Source organism: Ambystoma mexicanum, chromosome 2q (genome assembly GCF_040938575.1).
Source record: "Ambystoma mexicanum isolate Mex_15411 chromosome 2q, UKY_AmexF1_1, whole genome shotgun sequence".
Lineage (NCBI taxonomy): Eukaryota > Metazoa > Chordata > Amphibia > Caudata > Ambystomatidae > Ambystoma > Ambystoma mexicanum.
Window position 1 is genome coordinate 117,774,198 of NC_090924.1, and position 24,137 is coordinate 117,798,334.

The following is a 24,137-nucleotide window of genomic DNA, read 5'->3' on the forward strand; positions in this document are numbered from 1 at the left end:
TCAAAACTATAAATGTATTTAAAAGAATAGAGTCAACTTCCAACAAAGGTGAGCTCCAGCTTTATACTAAGCAATCACTACAATGAAGTAGACTCACAAACAATAAGTCAATAAAACACATTTTCCCTGCGTATATGAACCTTGCTAATTGACAATTCACACAAGCATTAATTTCCATAATTAATTCTAGATATATATATTATACTCCAAAAGACACTAGGCATTTTAAATATGCGCCTTCTATGACTGCTTCTATCTAAGCAACACAGTTCACTTCAATGATAACATTGCCACTCTTTGGCCAGCCTATGCACTTACTGACACAAAACCATTTAAATACTCCTCAAATACACTTGGTTTATTTAGTACCAAGAACAGTATGGCCTCAGATAAAATGTACTTGAACAATTGACATTTAGAAACATCTATTAATTCAACTTAGCTCCCTGTTATAAGTTTTGGGTTGTGAATGTATTGGCAATCTGCAGGTCATTTAAATGTAGGTAAGAACACATGGCAAAGGGCTCTTACAGGTTTGGATTAGGAAAATAATAGTCTCAAAGATTGTGCACTCTTCTCTAAACGTGTGTGTGTGTGTGTGCAGTCTTGTCAGAATATCTATGTGCACCTTTCTCTGAACATGGGTGTGTAGTTTTCAATTTCTATTTATTGTACTTCCGCTTTATAAGTTTGGGCTGGAGATGTCATCCTCTCTAGTAACTGGTACAATGTTAAAGCACCCTAGTCCTTTCACATTACATATAGGGCTGCGTGTGCATTTCAAGATAAGGGACTGCAGGAGTTTAACACTTTGCACGATTTCCGATGAACAGAATGAATTCCTTGTGCTAATTTCATGTGCACAAACATAAAGTATGACTAAACTCACACCGGCAGCCAATTCGCATGATATCACATTGGACAATAGCGTGTCATGACTTGTGAGAAACCTGAAGGTGTCTCTCTGACTTGTCCCCAGGGATCTGCCATCCAGGTGGCCAGGACACGGCCATCGCTATTAGATCCAGTTCCTGGGGGTGGACCAGTGAGGGAGGATCACCTGGATGGGGAGTCCTTGGGGAGTGGAAGTGGGACACTTACGGGTGAGATGCAGTATCCCCCTTCCTATGGCGCCTTTTCTCCAACCTACCATGTAGGATACACAAACACTTTATCCCCCCCTTTTCTGACGTGAACACTTTTGCATATTACAAAGGACGACGGGCTAACACTCGAGCCATTTACCTGACATGTCCCAACCCCAAGGTCAAAGTCAGGCAATTGACCAAAACCTCACACACCTTACGGCCCTTTCCCTTCCCCACAGGGATAAAAGGTGGAGCACAGGAGCGGATTACGAGCCAGGCAGACCGCACAACGAGAGGGCTAACTCAGCACAGCAGTTCAAGAGGAGGAGAAAGACGGCGCAAACCCGAGAGGGTGACAAGGAGAGAAGCAACCATGCCCTTTCCAACCAATGCCCGTGAAACCTCTGCGGAAGAAAACGTAAGACTGAACAAAAGCCAGCATGTGTTGCAGCAAGTGTCAATGGTACACGAGGCCCTCCTCTGCAGAGGAGAGACGCTGGTCTCCGGAGTACCAACCTTGACTCCAGAGAGAAGAAAGGCGCTGCGGTTCATCACAGTCGGTGAGTCGAGGGGAGAGCCGAAAAGAAACCGAACTGTGTTCAATGAAAGTAGCAAATGGCTAATTGAACTATGAAATAACAAAGAACTATTGATGCTGAGAAGGGGAAAGCCAGCGCCAGAGGAGTCTGGCACTCCATGGGTGCCCACTAAAGAAAATCTGGGCGATTACCCGATTGTTCAAACTACCAGAACCAGAAGGCCTTGGGAAAGGCGCCAAGAGGGTCAAAGTGGTCATACAGGGATCTTGTAAAATCCTCTGTACAGTCAAAAGTCTTAAACCGACAGATGATTGTGAAGCTAAAGGAAGTGAATCTCACATCGTAAAAGTTCAATGTGCAATTGACAAAGTTGGCAGGAGTCAACCCGAAGGTGGAATGCCGAGAAAAGGGGGCGAGCCTAAAGTCCCGAAATACAGTGTGTTGACAAGAGTGAACCCGGCCGATGGATGTCCACAATGAACTGTGTAAAAAGACATTGCGTTTTGTGAATGCCAAAGGGGTCCGATGCTGAACGAGGGAGATCCAAGGGGTGAACAGCCATCACCCAAAGATTTGCGAATGCAAAAGGGGTCCAAGCCAGAATGAGGGAGATCCAAGGAGCGAGCAGCCATCACACAAAGATTTATGAATATGAAATAAGAAAACGTGTGAGTGAGAGTCGTGGTGGACTTCACACCGAGCAACACTTGAAAGCCATAGTGAACCCGGCTAAGGGAGGACAAATGAGAAGGATCCGAGCCCGCAAGAGAGCGACTCAGGTGAAAATCATCACTCAGAGTATATGTGAAAGGGAACTCTTTGTTTATTATTTGAATACATCTGGCCAACGGCGACAAGAGACATTTTAGTAGAAAAGAGGCTTAACCACCAAAAGCCCTGATTGATGAAAGCAGAACTGTTAGCTTGTGTTGGGAAAGCTCAAGCGTATACTGTGCTTGTACCTTGTCCCATGCTGAAAACGTGGGGAAGGGCGACCTCAAGTACCGCATCCTGACTTATTATTTGTGAACACTTCCTTCTTTCTTAAGAACATTATCCCACACTTCTTTTGTATTTAGAGTAAGGATTTGGCAATAGGTTTTTTAGCATAGGCCCTTTTTATTTTGACAAGACGTCACAAGGACTGCATTATTTTTGTTTGATGGTCGAAGCTTGCTCCCATCTTAGATTTAGGTTTAGGTTAGGCGTTTTTCCAACATACCTTTGCAGTTTAATAAACACCTTTGAACTGTGATCACTTGTGCCTGTCTTTACTGTTGCCACCATGAGTTCCTTACAGACTACACTATGGCCTGTGTGATTCTATGTCGGCATGAGCCACGGATTCTATTTAATGATGCTTAATTTTACTAAAGCAATATGCATTTAAAAGCACAAAATACTGTCAATGTTAAGTCACACTTCTCAATACAAAATGCATTGGGTTTTCAGGAAATTACATCTCCCTTTAGGCACAATTTAAATGGTGGACACATGGCATTTTATTTAACACTGCACCTGTATCTTTGTCAAATTAACATTCTCCTTGTTTTCCAGCCCTCTATTCCAAGGATTTACCATGGCCAGTCTATAGGGGAAATTTGGAGTTAGATTGGGGTTTCTATACTTACATTTTAAATATGGCTTCTCATTTTGGGGACACAGCTTCGATGCTCAATCTGGAGTTGCTCCTTCATCAAGGTCCCTTTTCTGCTGGCTGGCTGTAAATCAGTTGCCAATATGGGCTGATCACCTCTCTCTTGACAGGCTAGATGAATTTTGTATGAGGTAAAAGACATACCTTCTATCTATAATGTAAAATTGGTCCCACGTTAATAGGACCTTCCATCCCAGAGATATGATTTTTTAATGATTCAGTTTTAATGATTATAGGATTACATTTTTTTTATTTAAAATACCATCCATTAGCTTTCTATTCCGTTTTGAAAGAGAAGAGATGCTGACTTCTGCCAACAGAGGCTACTGTTTGTACATCCCTTGTATAGTCTTCTTTGTTATTTAATACATGTCCAGGATAGTTCCTGGGATGTTTGCATGGAGAGCAAACAGCTCTCTCTCATGACCTGAGTTAATGGAATTTAAGAGGGGCCTGAGTTTGATGAATGTGACTGGCCTCTTTGAAGTCTATCTATTAGGCTGGCCATATCGCAGTGTCCACAGGCTTAATGTGAAAACGAGTTTAAGCACGATGAGTCAGGGCTTTAAGAAGGTGTATTTTAGGTCAGTTCAAGTTACATTCAGCAATGTGTTCACGCAGGTCTCTTTTGAATTAAATAAACCTCAGCATTATTCAAAATTAAGTGAAAACATGGCAAAATACATCAGTACTACAAATGAGTCTTCGTTTCTACATTACAATTCACATTACTTTGGTCAAAAACAAAATAGATAGCAAGTACATTCATTGAAAACGAATAAAAAGGTTCTTATAAAACACAAATGCAATTTCTTTTCTCTGTACTTGGATACCCAGCACATCACTAAGATGATATTCTGGATTTTTACATGTGTGTCATGTTCTTCAATACATTTTCTCACACCCTTTTTACCTATGGCACAGTTTCGGCTTCCCTGTGCATTTGTCTGCATGTCCCTTTCTTCTATCAAGCAGTAGGAGAATAAATACATTATTTTCATTGGTGTCACTAAGGTGAAATTAGGCCTCTTTTGTTTATATGTAGAAAGTATCAACTTAAATACACACAGTTCTCCTCATGTCTTCAGCATTGACAAGCCAGTCTCTGGTATTACATTTAAAGGTGTTAAAAATGATTGCTGTTTATATGGCTCACTTTTACTCTGTTGAAAAATGTTCTCGGGTGCATGCGTAATTATTTACATTTCACAGTGGCACCCTTTTCATCAAGGCAGCAAGCAAGAGGCAGAAATCCAACACACAAACTCTTTTGAACCATGCCTATCTCACCTTTTCTGAAACGCTTTCTGTTGGCAGTTTACTTTAAGAAAACTATCTATGCTGCACTTTCTCCCACAGACCAATTAATGGGTTGGTTGCCCTGGCAATCTTGCTTGCTTTTCTACCACATGGATGTCTTTGTTATCATACTGTGAGTTTGGGTATTGCCTCACATTCTGGCAAACATCTTTGTCCCACTTTTATCTAACTGGTTCTGATAGTGAATACATTGCTGTATTTCCAGGAGCAGCTAGTCTGTTGTGCCACGCATACTCGTACAAACAGAGGTTGAGTACCTTGCTAAGAGAATTCCACAAGTGACTTCTGTTCCCATGGTGTGAGAGACAATGGTCTACAGGTGAAGAAAAAAATGAACTAGAACAAAATAATTAAAAGCGAGGAGAAAGAAATTGTAGGGAAAGAGAAGAAAAAGCAAGGAGAAAAAGAAGGAAGGATAGGTGGAAAGTATTGCAAAAAAGCATTTGTGAATTACCCAATTACAGTATTGTATCCTTTTGCTTCTGAGTTAAAAAATGTTTTCTATAGTCAAGTCAATTACTGATACTTTGTAAGAACAGCCATTACCTCTCATATGTTTAGAATGTGTTCTGAAGTCATCTGTCATGTCTATTATTAGAACGTTGTTAAAAGGAGGCCTGGCACCATTTTATGAGGCAGTGGAAAAGATGGTTGCCCCCAGAACTGGATGACTAATTTTGGGGCTATTTAACATTTTGCTACAAGTCTGTTAATGCTCTCCAAAGTACCACTGGAATTTAGTTCAGTGTTTTAAGCTAAAATTGTTCATGGTAGCGCCCCCTTATATCTATAAAGATGTACCTGTTTGTTAGGTTGGCTTATTAAAATGGGATTACTTTTCAAATCATCTCTATAAAACAAGAGTATCCTTTTTTAATAATTTTATTGTTATTGGTTTAAATAAACCTTTAACAAAATTCATCAGGATACAAAATGATTCACAATAGATTAAAAAGAGATATTACAGAAAAAAGAAAAGAAAACCTATATGAAAAATCTACATATAAAATGTACAACATTACAGTACAGTTTTCATAAAAGATACAATTGCATTATAGCAGTGCTGGACTTTAGCAAAAAGGCAGAGAAAGCCTCATTTCCAGAGTGTTGTAGCTAAAAAGCAAATTGAATTACAAAGTGAATCTCTGCAGACAAGGCTGGATGAGCCAAAGAAGCCAAGGTCTTGTCAAACTGGAGTAAACTGACATTGGATACAAAATTGTGTGAAAGAACATAACTCCTGTTCAGAATGCATGAACAAAACAAGGAAGACGTCAGAGGTCTATTAAAAAATCGTATTAAAAAGCACTAGAAGCTCGATTGCATGGTCTCTGGTCACATGGAAGGATGAAGTTGGACGAACGAGATGGTCAGACCTACACACGAGGGCAGGGTGTGCTTTCACTCCCTGAATTTCTCAGAGCTAAGAACACTCTCAAGGCCGAGCTTCAAAGCCTAATTGACAATAGACCACTGAGGTGATGATGGACTGATATTCTAATTGGTAGTAAGCAATGGTTGAAGCGAGCTCACAAGCACCTTGATGGCCTGCCTGCATGCTGCTAGATGTAGATAGAAAAGTACTGACGGAGCTTAGAGTGCCAACCAATTGTAGAGGACTGCGTAATTAAGGGTCCTATAGTTGTGTAAACCAATGGAACGTCGTGTATTTTGTGACGTTCATAGTGGTCATTTTTAGGGGAGGGCTTAGTTGCCCCACCTGATGTTAAGTAACCAATCACATATTCACACTTTTTTAGACAAGTATGGATCGTATACTTAGATGTTCACTCAGATCCAATCACCCATACTCATAGGTTTTGTAGTTTGCCACATAGGTTGACGTTAGTAAGCACATAGGTTAACATCATTTGATGACGAGTTTTGTGTATAAGATCTCAGTTTTTTTCTAGAATGTGTTGAGTAAGAGGATCGAGCAAATTCATTGATGTTCGTTATGCTCCCTGTTTTATATAATTGATATTAAAACAGTTTTCCTTTTGCCATCTACCGGAGTCATTTTGATTATTGTTGTATGAATACAAATCTGCATTCCCGTCCATTTCCAAGGTAATTGCTACTCATCTTAAAGGGCTGGGTTATCCAGCTCACAATAGATTGCATCACACACAGTGAATTTAACAATTAAAATGAACTACATTTAATATCATCCAATTTCAAAAAATGTAATAAGCCCACCACTGCCAAAATAACAGCGGTGTTGTTACAACTTAAACCTCTATTCCATAATGATTCACAGTCAATAAAAGACACAGAATGAACACGGTTTTTAAAATATAGAATTTGTTTAGCTAGTAAAGCAGTTCAAAACCATCACTAAATGTTTTAAGGTCTCTTGCTCGTAAGGATCCTTACAAAATCTGCAGAACCACATTGTTATTACAATCAATGTATACCTTAACAAAATCTGCATAGTCGGAAGTACATCTTAAAAATCTATGCCAAAAAACCTATTAGGATGAATAGCCAGATATGGGGCTAACACAAGTTATTTTATAATAGAAAATTAAATAACTAAGCAAAGAATAACCATGCAGATCTTCAAGTGTATTTTTCCAATCGCATTGATACAGCAGGTATTTTGATTTACCTTATGTGGCTAAAAGTTAATCTCACCATTACCACATTTAAGTCCCTATATAAGGAGTTGGCAACAGGGTTTAAGATTTTAAGGAAAAACAGTAATTTCCACTTTGCCCTACTTACTAAAGATTATAAACCTATTTCAAATCTTATTGCTGCCAACGGAAAAGACTTTGGAGTTCGAAGGACCCTCCTACAGATAAACCTTTTATCTTAGGCAGAAAATCAATAACCCATGCATCCAAAACATCGATCCCATATAGCAGTTTAGGGACGATTTTACCTTCATAGAACCTCAACAGTGTAATAATAGAAAAGTTCCAATACTTAGCATCAATCTTTATAAGTTGATTTGCAAGAGCAATAGCTCTAGTACAAAGCCAGTCCTTAATTTGAGATTTACGAGGCTTGCTAAGAATGGGAAAACCAAGGTATACAAAATGATCAACCCGTTCGAATATATCAATACCATTCCACCATGTACATTTTGTCAAAGATCTCCTAGTAGAACATTGCATAGCTTTAGTTTTCCCAGAGTTAATCTTTAGGGAATTTAACTTGGCTAAACTAGCAAGAGCATTAAGTAAGCGTTGCAAGCCAATCGCAGCACAGTCAAACAACAGGAAATCATCAGCATATGCTAACCACACAAACTTAAAGGTATCTATTTTTGGGGAAACAAAAGCTGCAGATCCAATAAAATCATCAAAGTCGGAAACATAAAGATTAAAATGCAGGGAGCAAAAATGCATCCCTCCCTGACTCCTGTGTGGGCCAAAATGTTACGAGAAAGTGAACGCTCATGGTCCAACCGAACCTGCACGTTCCAATGCTCTTGAAGAACAATAATTAAACACAGCAAGCCATCGGGAATCTCCCACAAATAAAGCTTCGCCCATAGATGTTCCCTGTTTACTCTATCAGAAGCGGCTGAAAGATCAATTGTTGCCACATAATTGAATCATATTTTTTGGCCTATGCCTGATTTTGCAAACACTTAAATATAAACACATTCACATTAATACTATGATTCTTTCTGAAGTCTGTTTGCCATTTCTTGAATCTGCCCGCTTCCAAATCTCATTTTTCAAGGTGAATCAAGACCAAAGAAGCTAAAACCTTGCTGCCAGCTTCTAAAATTGATATTGGTTGATCATTTTTAGGATCTGACCTTAACCCTTTTTTATAAATTGGAACAGCGAAAGAGGTCCTCCAAGAAGAGGGAAAAGATTCAGGGGCAACTATTTCTTTAAAAAGAATTGTTAAAATAGTAGACCAAGCTACTGGATTGTCTTTGAACAGGACATTTGAGAGTTTGTTAACTTTGGGAGCCCTTGAGCTACTCATTTTCAAAGTTATTTAATTTAATTTAATGTGATACAGTTTTATAAACAAAAAAAACTTTACACATAATTCAACAGATTTAAACAATTGAACAATTAGACATTTCTTAATCGTCAAATTCGTCATCTCAAATTTCAAATGAACTCATACAATAGAACATATTTCTTATTCTGATGTGAATAAAAAATCACTACCTTCAAATAAACACATACGTAAATACATTTTAAAAAAAGGAGAAAATATCCATCAATCATATAAATTCTGAACTCTAGGTACTTATTAGATCTTTTGTTTGGGAGTAGAAAGCTAGGCTCCACCCCTACAGCAGGGAACACCAATCCAGGGCGGTCCCTTCATCAGCCTTTGTTAAGTGAAGAGGTTGCTGTCCTTCAATCTTTTCTTGACCATATACCACACTCTATATAGTACCAGGTGGAGACTTGCATTCAAAGTATTTATACACATATACCAGAACTCATCTTCCTTAATGTGGTCCAAATTATGGCCATAACTACTGTAATGCTTAATATAGGATAGACTCAACCTGGGACACAACATAAGAACACGTCTAGCTGTTTCCGGTGAAGCCTTGTTATTACAAATCTGGCAGAAGCGCTCTGTTTTAGGTATAGCTCGTTCGGGGCCAATCACTGTTAACACTGGTAGGTGGTTAATGCACAGAAGCAGTATATAGCGCCTTAAATTGTCAGCTGGGCACACATTTAAGTACCCTTGGGCCCTTTTGTAAGCATAAAGTATGTGTGATATAAATCCATAACTGTTTAGGCTTTCTAAATGTTCAAAGTTATTTTACCAGTCCCATAACTTTAACCGCTCCTCCAGTTGGTATTTCAAATGTTATTTCATAGATGCATTCCAGATAAAACTCTAACCACCATACATCCACCACTTTAGATGGCAAAGTCAGACAGGTCACTCAACTGAGGTTTCATGTGAAAACGTATTCACATATGGTCTACCCAAGCTTTCTCCGATACCGCGTTCTGTTGCTTATCAGGTTGGCTATAGCTAATCTGATTGATGGTTCTCCAAAAGGCTGCACGTTCTTGTTTCTAAGCAAGGACAACATATGTTTGGCGTCATTTTGAGTATGGCGTGCCCAGTGAATTTTTAAGCAGTTAGGGTATCCTTGTTTAACATTTGTAATCAAAGTAAGGCGTACGTTGGGATCCAATTCGATCAACCTTTTAATCAACCTAACTGCCTTTTTCCCCTGCTATGCTCGAATCATAAACATGTAGGTGTTTAGAGTAACCATGAGAGCCGCTTAGGGGGTATTTTTCAGACATAAACTCATCTATTTTCCACCCAAAGAATGACTTGATGGTGTCCAAATTGAAAGTCTGAACTTCAGGACAAAGTCATAGACTGCAACATAGATGAAAGCTTTTCATTGAACTTCTTCACAGTTGCAGTAATTCCATGAGATCCTGTTATTAACATGATTGGCCTTCAAGTTTACTGGACCTTTCATATTCTTTTCGCAAGGTGAACGCTAAAGTCAGCGGTTAACAACACTGTGATCACTACATGAAGATGGAATAATCTTAAAAGAATTACAGTGACTGAATACGAATGTTTCTACAAAAATTTAGCCAATCACAGATTTGGAGGCCCGCCTTTGCCACGTACAGTAGCTGGGGATATCCCACTATACTGCACCATTCAACAAATGCAAACTTAAACAAAGAAAACAAGCAAGCCAACTAAAACCATGGCAACATTTGTTAGATGTATTCTTTGAAGGATATAAACATGCAATGCCAGCTCCCAAAACATTGCCTTTAATACGAGTTGAATTCAAATCCCCCCACCATCACTAAACCAGCATCCATAATAGCCATCCACTCACAAATGAAGGCGGTAAGATAGTTTAGAAAATCCTCAATATTGCAAACCCCTTGGTGCCAAAAGAGGTTAGGAACCAACACATTTTTCTTGACGCCCATCAATCAACAAGTTGACCTGAACTGCAAGTGCCTCCTTCGAAATAAGGAAGGTTTTACTCAAATCCATCCCAATACGTGATTGAACTAAGTAATAAGCCCTCTCGCGGGCCTCCCAAGATGCCCCTTAGTGGCAGGTTGAACTGCAGAGGTATATCCATCAAAAGCTGGACAAGCTGTCAACCAGGATTCCTGGAGTAAGATAATAGCATAACATTTTAGGGCACGGCCAACCAAACAATTATTAAAAAGCTGACAATATCCACACAGGTTCCATGATACCAACATGAGAGAGTCCGGCCTACTCAAATGAGGGCTACGATGACCTAGTCTGCTCCCTATTATGACAATTTAGCATTCTGGCTATCCAGGACCAATCACACCGATCTCCCTTTTGCAATTTCCTATTCTGCACCAGCTAAACCTTGCGTGTTGTGTGAACCCCCTCGTTAACGGAAACTATAATGTCTTGTAAGTCATTAGCCAGTGGAAGACAATTACTGGGTTTCTCCAGGAAGATATTCTCTGATACATAAGGTACGATATCATAGCCTAAATGCCTGAGCGGCTGGGAATTCCTCATAATGGTGTCATATACACTTGCTGAACCAATAAATAGGACACAGAAGAGTCGTTTCTATAAGAGTCAATAAAATCAATCCTTTCAATGTCCTTTGTGGAAATATCTCTCAGGTTAGGATTTTCTGCCAAGAGAGCCAAAGCGCAAAGACCTATTCAGGAAATTGGTGTTGTTTTCAGGAAAGAGACTCTCCACCAATAGTTTCAAAGTTGAGGTATTTTCAAGTGACTTTCCCATCGAGGAAGGCTTGTTGATTTTAGACGTGGTGGCCAACAGCGGGTCTTTAGGGGCTCTTCCATCCTTGGTCAAAAAGTCACAGCCAGCGTCCATAAAACCCTCAAGAACACTGAACACAGATGAACATTTAAAAGATAGAACACCAAGCCCTAAACTAGAATACCAACTTGGATCTTTGACAGTGTCTGGGGATGTTGCAGAGAGAACACCCCTTTGCTTTTCGCCGGCAACAATGGCTCGCCCAAAAGGCTTGCTCTCTCACTTGTGGAAATGAAGTGGCAACCCAAAATAGGATCAGCTGGGACATTGGCCACCTCTGAATAAAGTTTAGGGGGCAAAGAGCTTGAGTCTAGATCAGTGTGAATGGAAGAAGAGACCAACAGTTTGGTTAGCATGTTGGCTTGTGATGCAATTAAAACCACTTCCTCAATCGGAGAGTCCAATGCTTTAGAACCTTCATCGTGAGAAAGACTTTGAACATATATAGCAGGCTGAACTCGCTTAGCAGGGGTCTCGCGTTCCGGAAGGTTTAATGACTTTAAGAATTTCTCTGAGCAGATTTTTTTCTCTTCATGTTCTTACTCTTTTTATCCTGGATAGCGGGTCTCTTATTCACTTTCTTGGCTTTGACTTATTTAATCTTCCCAGCCGGCTCCTCAGCTGCTAGGGTCATGGTTACGGGAATCCACTCTTCCAGCACATTGTAAAACCACCAAGCTACTGGGGACTTCGATGGACCTAATACTTGTTCGGAGGCCGATAGCCCAGATGGAAGGACGCCATTATGGTCAAAGTCAGGGATTAAGGCCGAGACTGGTTTCCTACCGCATTTCTGGGATGATTGAAGAAATTCCATCAACTTTAAATGCATCCCTGTATTGTCCGGCTTAAATAGAATTGACTCTAGCATAACAGAGTGCATTTTGGTTTCAGATTTTAGGTTTCCATATAATCCCACTAATGCACAAAGAATCTGATTGATCTCTTGAAAAATAGGCTCACGATTGTCAGGAATTGTGGAGTCCATATGCCCCAACGTAGTTGACAATCTCCTGGGGGTCCCAGGCCCAGGTGTGGATGCATAGGATGTAGATTAAGAAGTTGAGTCAGGGCTGGTAGCATCTCTAAAAATCGGAGGTGTATCGAGATAAAAATCACCCCACTCAACCCGTACTGACCTCAGAGCAACGTCTCGCTCAACGTGAACTAACTCCTGAGCATCAGGAATATTTAACAATTCAGCATCAGATACTAGTAGTTGCTGATTGGAGGCATGCATCACAGGGCCAGTAGATGTACCCGGACTAGGTGCCAAACTATTAATAACATCCTTCTGCAAAGGGTTGAAATAAGAAGTAATGCAACCATTTTGGTGTTTTTATTTTTATTGGAGGCCGGTGCCAAAATCCAATCTTCAATCAGCATTGAAGTGTTAATTTCGGCAGCCAACCGCTCCCCCAGCGAGGGAAGCAGAGGTCGCTCTGTTGCCAGCTGAAGAGGCACAGAGACGCCAAGAGTCATTTTTGCTGTATTAACACCACTTCTTAACTCATACATAAATGCAGATAAAAAGTCATGGCTCGCCCTCATGTAATAACCACAGGAAAGCGCCGTCTTCTGCGCCAACAGCTGTGCTAACAGCGCTCTTGAGGGGTATAAGCCGATTTGACCGACAAAAAATGGTCGCAATGACCAAAAGTTCTAAAAATGCTACCACCAAAGGTTCGAACACCAAAAGTTTGAACCTTTGGTGATAGCATTGTAATGCTAAAAAACAGGGGCTGCGGGGGTGTCATCCGCATCGTCCCGCTCACTACACTTGATGGTATAGTGAGCAGGGGCTGCGGGGGACACCCCTGCAGCCTTCCGTTATTTTAGTTTTACAATGCTATGAAAGGGAACTGGGGCCGCAGGGACACAGCGTGAAGATGAAGCTAAGTGGGGTTTGTTTATGCTGAGGGTGTGGGTGGGGGGGTGTTATGGGTGTGTTGTGTGTGTGGGTGTGAGTATGTATGTGTGTTCGCATGAGAAAGGTGCAAACTTTTGGTAGTTCGCACCTTTCTCATGCAAACGTTTCGGCCGCGGTAGTTTCTACCGTGGCCAAATCACTTAGATTTCTCTGAGGTACTCTGTGCAAGAGTATTCTTGAAAACCAAACACTAACTCTTATTACTACCATTTAGACTGGAAAAGATATGCGGTCAAGGGCCCAAAGTTGCAGACTAGTCTCATATCTCAGTTTAACTGTAGTGTGTGACCACGGGCAAATATTGTTATCTTGGTGTGCTGTATCTGACAAAATTAGAAGTCCTTAGAAGCGATTCCGTTCACTCCAGGTTTGACGGTAATTCATTGGTAATTCCACCAAATTACTGCCAAAATCTGTTACCATTACCACCATTTGGTCTCATGGGTTTACCGTGGGATTGCAAGTGGTGGTACAATGGTGCTAGCCCCCATTTTTGGAGTCCATATGACTCCATGGGGTTTTTGGTGGAATTACACGGGAGCGGTAATTCCACTGCTGTAATTCTACCGATTTTTGGAGGGAAAGTTGAGGAGTTAGCTCTAGCTATTTGCTGGAGCTAAATCCTCCACTTTTCCTGCAAACTCGGAATTTGGTGGTGCAGTAAAAATGGCGGTAATTCCATTACCACCAAAAACAGTGGAGCTAACGGAATTACAACCACTTTTTTACTGCATCGTCAAACTCATAATGAGGCCCACTGTATGCTATTCTAAAAGCCTCACTGATGGTATTACTGATTGCAAAGTTATATGCCTCTTGTCTTATTCCATGCAACCTCTTGTGATATAACTTCCCAATATGCTCTAACTGTTGTGGTCTGAGCCTGTGGTCACTGAGGCCAGCCCAATCAGTGCTGGGGGCACCCAGACCATACAGGTGCTGCCGTGGTCACACGGCACAGAGCGTATCAGGGTTCACCCTCGTTTCCAGGGTCACATGGCAAGACATCAGCTGCCGGGGGCTCCCTGGTGAGCAGCTGCACTGTGATCACACAGACGGACAGTGACCTGGGGGCTACCAGGCTACACATGCTAATCTGGGGGCACCCAGATCAGCAGGACTGCCGTCAATCTGAAGACCCAACAATTAGCCACGAGACAGAAGTGCCAGTCATGGAGTCTGCCGCCATCCTGAGGCACGTGCGTGCAGAGGCTACTTTTATTCACAGTCAGTCATGATGTCGTCACGACATAGCCTTAAAGGGGCAACACCACACTCCTCATTTTCCATAACAAATAAAAATAAAACAATACCACTGGACATTGAATAAATCAACAGTTACGAACAGTAAAACTCAGACAACTTGGGAATCATAAGATAAAACAATAAGCACATACATGGGGACTCAGGCAGTTTAAAACATTAAAACATATACCGACCACTCTTCACATATATTGCAGGTGACAGTCGGAGATGGTGGGTTGCTGGCAGCATGTTGGTAGTTCTACCACATTCTGAGGGAACCTTTATTCAGCGGGGAAACAAGGAAAACTTCAACCAATGGACGACACCCTTGTCAGGTACTGGAACCATATTGAGCATGCCGACAATCTGCAGGATCACAGCTTGACACACACTTAATCACTGGGATCACTTTAAGCACATCCAACGATATGCAGGCTCCCAGTATAAAAGTACATATTCACTGAGTCCTCTTTGAGCATAGTGGGGTTACAGGAAACCAGTTCAAACCTGCACTTATCAGTCCAGGATAGTTGAGAGCACAGTTCATGAGCCGGCAAAACCACAGCCGGGTGCACCGGGGGCCACATCGGCTGTAGTCCCTCATGGGTGTGGGGGGAGGTGGCGAGAAACGGGTGGCAGGGTGTCTGGGCTGCACCACGTATTTTGCTCCCCCACAGTCCCCCAGGCAAGTACTTTCCTTAGCTCCTACCACAGAGCTTGCCTGCAACACTTTCCTCTCCCCCTTTTATCTTCCCTTTTTTTCCACTTTCAGGCAGGCACGCTGCCAACAATTTGTCCTGGCTGCACATGCTGCCGGCGCTGTGGGCCTACATGTATCCCGGCCTCACCAGCACCCTCTTGGCTGAGGGCCATGGCCGGGTGACGTTACTGGCAAAGTGCTGGGGCATCCCCACTCTCTCTTTCTCTCAGGTGGGAAATAGTTCCATCATTATACCGGCCAGGATCGCGGGGCGGAGCCAGTCACAATGGTTGCGGCCCGCATTGTGGACCACTCACTACCCCTTCCTGAGGCGAGTGTGTGCCTGGTATCATGCCGTAGCGGCAATGGGCGCTTCCTCCATTTTCTTTTTTTTCTGTGCTCCTTTTTTTTTGCCGCTCCAACACGGAGTGCTCTGAATGTCACTGCCGGTTGGGCCTGGGTTCTTCCAGGGAGCGGCTGAAGACTGCTGTGTGACCTGCCCCCTCTTCTTTCCGGCAGCGGATTCCGCTTCGCTCCCTCATGTAGGAGCTGGTCAGGACTGCTGTGGCAGAGGTGCACCACTCTCACCTAGGCGGGAGACACTGCAGCCAGGGCAGCAGTGTTGCAAACCCCACCGTCCCCCGCAGTACTGAGCATGGTCAGTCCCGGCTCCAGGAATTTGCATCTGTATGGGCCAGGTTTGTGATCAGGAGGGCCCAATTCCCATTGTGTGTCGGTGTATGAGTACCCTAAACAAAGTGCTGGCATTAATCCAGATCTTCCAGATCCGTGATCCAGAAATAAATGTCTTCCCAGATCCAGACAAACATACATTTGCACTGCTCTATAAAAACAGTACATAGCAAACGAGAAACGAGGGAAATAGTGTTGCAACATCAATCTACCTATCTTCCCTTCCCACCTGCTCTCCCCTTTCTATTATATACACTTCTCCTTCACCTTTCACCCCCAGTCACCTTCCATCAGCACCGTCTGACCACCATTCCTATTTACCTCCACTCTCACCTACCCCAAAAACACCCACAATGTCTTTCTTGGCCTGGCTGGGGAGAATCAAGGGTGATGCTTCCTCCTCCTCTGCAAGGACTGAGCAGCGAGGCCACCAGTCTTTTGTTCCATCTCAGACGGTGGGCACTCAACAATGCCACCCTGAACACTGTGGTTACTCCGAGCAGGCCCTAAAAGAGGTGCTTGTCGTCCCACCATCTTGTTGTAAAAAACAGCCGCCCCCTCCAGAATACTGAAGCAAGGAATTGGGCATCTTGTTTCTTAGAAAATGACATTTCGAAGCACATTTTAATTTTTTGTTGCGTTTTTGAAGAAAAATTGAATTGAGTTGAGTGCACGAGGGAGTGCTAGTATGCAGGAGAGAGAGCCAGGGTTAAGGGGGATTGCGATCAGGAGGCAGACGGTGCAGGTTGAGGGGTTTCCAGCTTCCTGGTATCGCTCCTGGTGGGGCTTGGCAGGGAGAATAGGCCCTTGCTCCCCTGCCATGCCCCTGTACATCATTGTCTGGTACATACTGGTTATAAAATATGTAATTGTCCATGATGGCTTTTTGTTTGACGTGTTTACTTCGATTTGCTATTGAATTTCCCAATGTTGTTCAATACATGTGGCCTGATACTTTCAAAGAAAGGTGTGTGTGTTATTGGCAGGTCCTGACACATGCGCTGCCCATCTATTAAACCACGAGTGAGGCTTTTTTTAAATAGCTTATCCTGTGAACTGAATCACTTCTAGAGGCACCTAATATTGGCAGGTAAGGTACAGTGTGATTCAATGAGTTGCCCAGGATCACACACTTTAGTTAAGCGGTAAAGCCAGAATTTGAGACAGGCTTGAAATGTAGATACTTGACCATGCATCCTCCAAGCTCAAGTTGGTACAAATATGTGCTGAAATTTAGTTTTGAATACCTAAAAAATATTCAATGGTATACAATTACTTTAAAAAGTCACATGATAAACCAACCTGACAATGTCATCATTGTACAAACGTGTTGATGAAAAAGAGTAAGGGAGCCATTTTGTTTTGAATCCTAAATTGCACCACTCCTGTTTGTAGTTTTTTGCGAAAGACCTCCATGCAATTGTAATTGTTTCCACCAAGTACTGGTAAAGTGAAGCATAAAAACACTGGTAAATATTGCCTTTGATCATCACTTTTCCACTATGTGTTTGGAAAAGTGTAAATCCCTCTCACAATTAACAATTAGGGGAGCCATCGACAATGGTTTCTTTTGGAATTTGCCTTCTTTTACCAGTGTGTAAAAGTCAGGCGAATTCCATAGGAATCCATTGGCTTTCAACCAACATAAGTACATGCTGGTGGAACACCAATTGGATATGGCGGTGGATCCTGTAAGAGCATGCAAACTTGTTAAGTCCGATCTGCTCTCTAACTTCACCATGCCACATCAGACAAAGTCCTACAGTGCATAAAAAGTTGTAATAAAAGCTTTTAGCGCCACTTTTTCCACTCCTCTTGTTTTGGAATATGACCCCCTATGAGTTTAGCTTTATTTTCTCCATCCTGAATGGAAGCCTACAAGTTCCAGCATAGAAATTAATGATAATTTAAAAGAAATGTGATAAGACATAAGTGAAATGAAATGCATGACACGGTCATTGTTTTACACATTTTGTTCTGCATGCTGTCCTCAATCACACCTTATATAATTTTAAAAGTGCCACAGCAATGGTCACTGCCTTTTCCCATCTTTAATCACTTCCGGTTGTAAATAATCTGCTGCTGAGACACATTAAAAAATAAGACCTCCCTGGGAGGACTTGTGTATCCCTGGCTGTTTGTGTGCGAGGGGAGAGAGACAGAGCAGGGGGAAGGGGCATGGGCATTTGTCCCTTGTCCAAATGTTAAATCCACCTCTGATTGCACTCTTTAGGACATATTTAAATACAGTTTTTTAGTTTTAAAAGCTGTACACCTTTTATACTTTGCCCACAACATTAAAGAAAATGCTCTTCTCTTGTGTTACTTTCCAGGTGTTTGTGAGTAATCTTCTGAGAGACAAATGTTTATTGGAGGTAGGGAGTTGGTAACAATCCTCCCAACCCACTGCCCTCCCCATCATTGGTGGGGTCCCACAGCAAATAATGTCAATTTCCGGCACTGCCTAAACACCTAGCACCCAGGATTTACATCATACTTTCCAAACAAGAACCACAAAACACATGATGTATTCTGTTTGCATGCAAATTCTGTTAAGTTATTCAAACAGTATGTTATCAATTCAGTACTTACCAGTTTGAATCATGAAAGGTTCTGGCAGAGTAGATTAGGCTTTCACACAAACAAAGATACATTCTATTTAGGCCTGAACACCCTGGCAATTACCCTTGAGAAGAAGATCTGAAAACTAGTCTATACTTGCCATCCTAGCATTGTCATTTTCATGGAGGGCATTGTTGGAGCAAACCGACGAGGTGCAGCTGTATTCTCCAGGCCTAGAAAACAAGGCAGCCACATCTGGGCATATACACTTTCATTTAGGGAGACAAACTGAAATCAACACGCATTGGCAAAGCCAACAGCTTCGGCTTTCGATTAGGCATGGATAGGCATTGCCATTTGCCACCTGGCCATTAGATGGTAACAGTTGGGAAACTGTCCGAGTACCTGGGCATATGATGTCATTGCCTGGCAAAAGTCTGTCTAATACCTATACACAAGCCAACACTGCTAGCTTTGCTATCGCTTATTTTAAACAGGACTCCAGTCCAAGGAACAGAGGCATTGACACAGATATTGCTAATAAAATCTACTTTTTGTTATCACACCAGGAGCTCATTAACAGACACAACTAAGTAAACACTCAAAAGAATGCTTAGATATAAAACTGGCAGGTCCTATACAACACAATGATTGGTGTTACTTTGTGATAGAGCTTTCTCAAAGAGTTACCAAAGGGTACGTTTTGGCAGTGAGGGGCAGGTAGTTGGTAGTAATGCCATAGGCATTCACATAGCCATGACTAGTCATTGGGTGGGTAAATGACCAAACGCGCCCATAGGATGCGTGTTTCTCCTCACATCCTGTCTCCATCCATCTGTGTTCCACTGCAAGAGTTATGGCTTACACTTAGTAGGCAAAACTAAAAAAAGGATGGATGTAAGTCTCTGAATCAATCATAACCACTGGCATTGCTCTGGTCAGCCTTCCATACCATTGTCTGCAAATGCCTTCGCCCTGCCACTAATGTGAGCAGCCCTCCCCAAATTGTTAAACTGCTAGACCACAATGTCTAAAATGCCTGTGGTTGCTTGTGTTCCAGTGCAGAGGGTACATGGCCAAGCAATTAAGACTAAACTGCAGCTTTTGGTGGTAGAACAAATGGCATTTTGCTAATGGCTTGTCCACCTCTGCAATAGCAGAGACATACTAAAGAATTATGGCATGGAATGATGTGCAGAGCAATAATAGTGGTAATGTTTCATTGAAATCCTTGTATCTATCACTTTTTGATTTTACTCCTCTGCCCTCTAGAATTACATTTTTGTTACTACCAACCTTATTTCTTCCCTTTTACAAGTTGTTAATGCAGCAGAATATATATTTTCAGTGCAATTTGTAAGGGTCCCCAGTCGAATGATGCGCCTTCTGCAGAAATCTGTGTGCAAACACCATCATGTGTCATTTATTGTTTGATATAGTTAAGCAGTTTGTTAAGCATGATGTGAAAAAATTCTATATTCCCACAAAAAATAAACATACTTTAGATTACAGAAAACCAACTTTGTGATTTTAGGGTTGAGGAAAATAGTTGTAGGCAGCCTGTTTGAGTAAGTGTGCTACCTCACTTAGAGGTGTGAATGGCCCTTCATCTCCCTGGTCTTTTGTGCTTTCATGGCTGTGAGGCATAGATCATTGTCCAAGGCAAGCAAACAAATCCTGGCCTGGCCTCCTGCAGTGCAGCCTCTCAGAATGCCAATCTCTCAGAGGTTCCTGCTGCACGTTTAGAGTGAAATGCCCCCTCCCCACACACCCCAACTCCCCCACTCCCTTGTGTCCCACATTCAAGGCCTCCTTTCTAGGGGGGTCAAGGGAGTGGTCTTGGGGGGGCCTGCTGGAGCTGGGCCTGAGCATGGGGGTCCAAATCCTTTATCGCCATTGTTGTGGGCCATACAGGCCAGCCCAATCAGTGCTGGGGGCACCCAGCCCATGCAGATGGTGACGTGGTCACACAGCACGGACCGTAGCAGATATCACCCTAGTTGCCGGCAAGACATCAGCTGCCAGGGGCTCCCGGGCTAGCAGCTGTGCTGTGATCACGCAGCTGGACAGTGGCCTGGGAACTCCCATGCTACACATGCTGATCTGGGGGCACCCAGATCAGCTGGGCCACTGTCAACTTGCAGGCCCAACAATGAGACACGAGACAGAAGTGTCAGTCAGCGTCTGCCGTCATTCTGAGGCACGCATGTGCAGAGGTTCCTTTTATTGACATCCATGCATGATGTTGTCATGACATATCCTTAAAGGGGCAACACCACACTAACTATCAAATACTGTTGTCACTTCCAGAGGCATTCTCTGTGATGGCAATTGTGGTGAATTCAATACATAAGCACATTTGGTCCTGCATGTCTTTATCAGCATGGGGACTAGCAAACTCAAGTCTCAGTTCTGCCAGGGGACGTGCCGAGCAACGCGAGGCTTTGGTGGCCGCTGCATTAACCACGGCGCACAACAGGCCTTGGGAGATCCCGACCCCCCAAGCATATGGTGACAACCGAGGGCCGACAGGGGGGTGCCAGGTAATGAGGTAGTGGGTGGGGGATGAGGGGTCTAAGATGTGAAAGGGGCAAGGAAGGGGAAGCTAGCGAGGCTGGCCCAACCCACAATTTGTTGTCTGCTTGACATTGTTGTGGGGGAGGGTAAGGGGGTGGGCGAAATCAAGAAAGATTGTCAGGGCAGGAAAGGTGACCCGTTGCAGGTACTCACAAATCGGTTCGTGGGGTGTGTGGCGGGAGGTGGTGGCCTCGTTTGGGCTGTTGCGGCTATGCTTAGGGATGCCCCTACCTTACAGGGGATATGTAGGGTTCAATCCCCTCCCTTTCATATCTGTCTCTGCGGTGCTATTACACGTTATTTGCAGGCTTCCTTGCATACAACGACTTAACTAAGCGCCTCACTATCACTAGACTTTAAAGCCATCTACGCTGACATCTCTAACAGGTTGGGTAGCTGGCTGTTCCCAAACCAGCTACGACTAGCAAAGCAGACCCTGATGCGAAGAGGTGAAATCCAGGCCCTGGAAATAATACACGATACAAACGCAGCCTGCTCGTGCGGCAGCTGGCAGGTACACAGGGTCCCAGAAGACGACTGTGCCGCGAGGCCCTCCTCTGGGGAACAAGGGCGGCGTATGAAAGGGCGCAGCAGATAAACAGTACAAGGCAAGGCAAGGAAGGAGAAAACACCCCGCAGCGAGCGAACCCAAATGAGCCCTGCATTGGCGTGTTCACAGGCCGCGGCCCAGAGCACTGCGGCCGATGAAAGCTCGGGCTAAAGTTACCTCCGTTCCTCTAGGCGGCTAGGCCCTGGTGTGGGAGCCTGGGCCTTCAGTGTGAAGGAGGCGCCGCCCTCATTGGAGTCTACTTCACCATCGAACGCAACGACCGACAGCATATTGCAAAGCGGGATGACGTTGTCCAACTTTCACACCAAATCAGTTAAGTACATGAAATTATGTTGGATAAACTGGGTAGTCACGCTGGCAAGTGTTAGGGATTGCAATGCATAATTCAGGCCAATTTTGATATTAAACCTTATACTGCGGATTGTTTGTTATGGCATGCAAGTTTGTTAAATTTTGGTCAGGTACCAGCGAGAAAAGTAATTGGCCCAGGATCACGTCATTTTTAAGTGAGAAGGCCAAACGTAGAAGGTCTTCAAGCTCCAACGTCCACTTCGTAAACAGCAGACCGCGTTCTCCTGGTGACAGCCTACTTTAATATCATGTGAAGTGAAGACGCATGTCAAAAAGGCATTCAGCTTTGTTTGCAGTGATATATGCAACAATGTTTGATCCCAGACAGGGCCGAATCGCCCCTTCATTCTTTCATAGCCCCCACAGGCAACCGTGGCACTTCCTCCCCCACCACTGGGGGACGCTATTAGCACTTACCCCCTCCCTCTTGCTTTCTTTTCACCGCACTTGCACGCTCTGAATGTCACAAGGACTAGTAGGACCGCTTTTTGTTTCTATTTATTCATTCTCAATTGTCAATGTTTATTTGCTCCCTTGTCCCCTTCCCTTTTTGCCTTGTGGCACTTTGAAACACTGTCTTGCTGTATAATCGCCTTATAAATAAAATGTCCAATCATATAAACCAAAAATAGTCAAAAAATGTGCCATTGTGTTGGATTATAAAGCCCCTCTGACCAACAGGATAGTGTACCACGCAGGAAGGAACTCTTTGTCATAGGCCCTCGATGACAAAGGCCAATTGCATTATAATGGCACACTTCCCGGTGACTTAGAAGGTCCCCAAAATATGATGGGGTATGTTATTCTATACAATACTAAAATTATAGTGGGTACACTCTTAGAAGTAGCCAGTAGAAGCTTCGAAGTGAGAAAAATTGAGCAGTATTAAAAAGATATGCTCTTTATTTTCGTGACAAGCACCGTCTCTGAGGTTACACACCGAGGCTGTTTTCTCACAAGTGACGAGAACCCTCTGGGGTCTGTGTTTACTTCTGTCCCCAATGATATTCCCTTCTTGTTCGTACATTTTCTGACATCACACCTTAACTAATATAGTATAATGTGCAATTGTGAAAGCAACATTTCATTATCACATGGACATTCGAGTCTATTAATTGTATGTATATTAGGTTGCACTTGGCATTAAAAGTGGGGTTGCAGGAGGATAGGTGCGAAGAATGGCCGTGCACTTTTTCGAATGAATTCAGTGACACCTTGTGGCAAATTTTGGATGTTTTTTCCAGCAGATTCAAAGGTAGAATCCTAGAAAAGTGGCGTTCTAAAAGCACCCTAGTCACATGGATTTACTTGTTAATGTCGGAATAAAGCTTTGGTTGTCCTACGTTGAGTGGAGTCGTCAAGAATCATATTTAGGGTGGGCACAGAGGGGGCCAAATTCAAGAGTAGAGGGCCCACAGACAAAAGTAGGTTGGTCGCCTATGAGAGAGAGAGAGAGAGTGAGAGAGAGAGAGAGAGAGAGAGTGTGTGTGTGTGTGCACGATAGCGACGGGCCTGTCTGACAAGAAAACTCTAGGCAACCGCTGAGGGCCCCGTCAGCGAGTGGGCGCCCGCGAGCTCCAGATTGAACCGTTGCTAGTGAGCGCGAGGGCTAAAGTGGCACACTGTGTAATGAATCCGTGAGCTGACACTACCTAGAGCCTCGTTGCCTCTGTTGAAAACACTGCACACTCGTTGGGTGCAGAACCTTCGGGGATGTTGTAGAGGGTCCCCTGTATGCAATTTTGCACCTTTTACAGAACAGTACAGGAAAAACCGTCTTTACTCTTTGCTTTCAAGCTTATTTAAAAGAAAATGTAAATGCTGCCTGCAAATCACGCTTTGCAGATTGCCTTGAAAGTGCATTCCTATGGGAAATGCCGGGCTCCCGCACCACGCACGATGTGACGGGGCGCAGGCCTGGCTCTGTAAAGGGGTCACCAGGCCGTTGGGCTCAACCTCTTTTATGTTTCCCAGTCAAGGGAAGACCTTTTTTCCCAATACGCCGCTGTCAGGACAGTTGGCCCTCCTGCAATGGAGTACAAACTAATGGAGCAAAACCGGGAAGGAACGCTATCACGCAAGGGTGACGGTCAGGAACAGCGATCCCCAGCACAAATCATCACGCCACCGGTG

The 24,137-nt window shown here is 43.2% G+C and overlaps 1 protein-coding gene across 1 annotated transcript in view; it reads right to left on the reverse strand.

The window, feature by feature from the left end:
• Positions 1–21,927, reverse strand: part of LOC138569218 (WW domain-binding protein 2-like) — a 282,553-nt gene extending 260,626 nt beyond the window's left edge. The window contains exon 1 of the mRNA XM_069647002.1: positions 21,810–21,927. Within this exon, the coding sequence (XP_069503103.1) occupies positions 21,810–21,922 (113 nt within the window). The 5' untranslated portion in view covers positions 21,923–21,927. The remainder of the gene's footprint in view (positions 1–21,809) is intronic.
• Between the last annotated feature and the right edge of the window lie 2,210 nt (positions 21,928–24,137).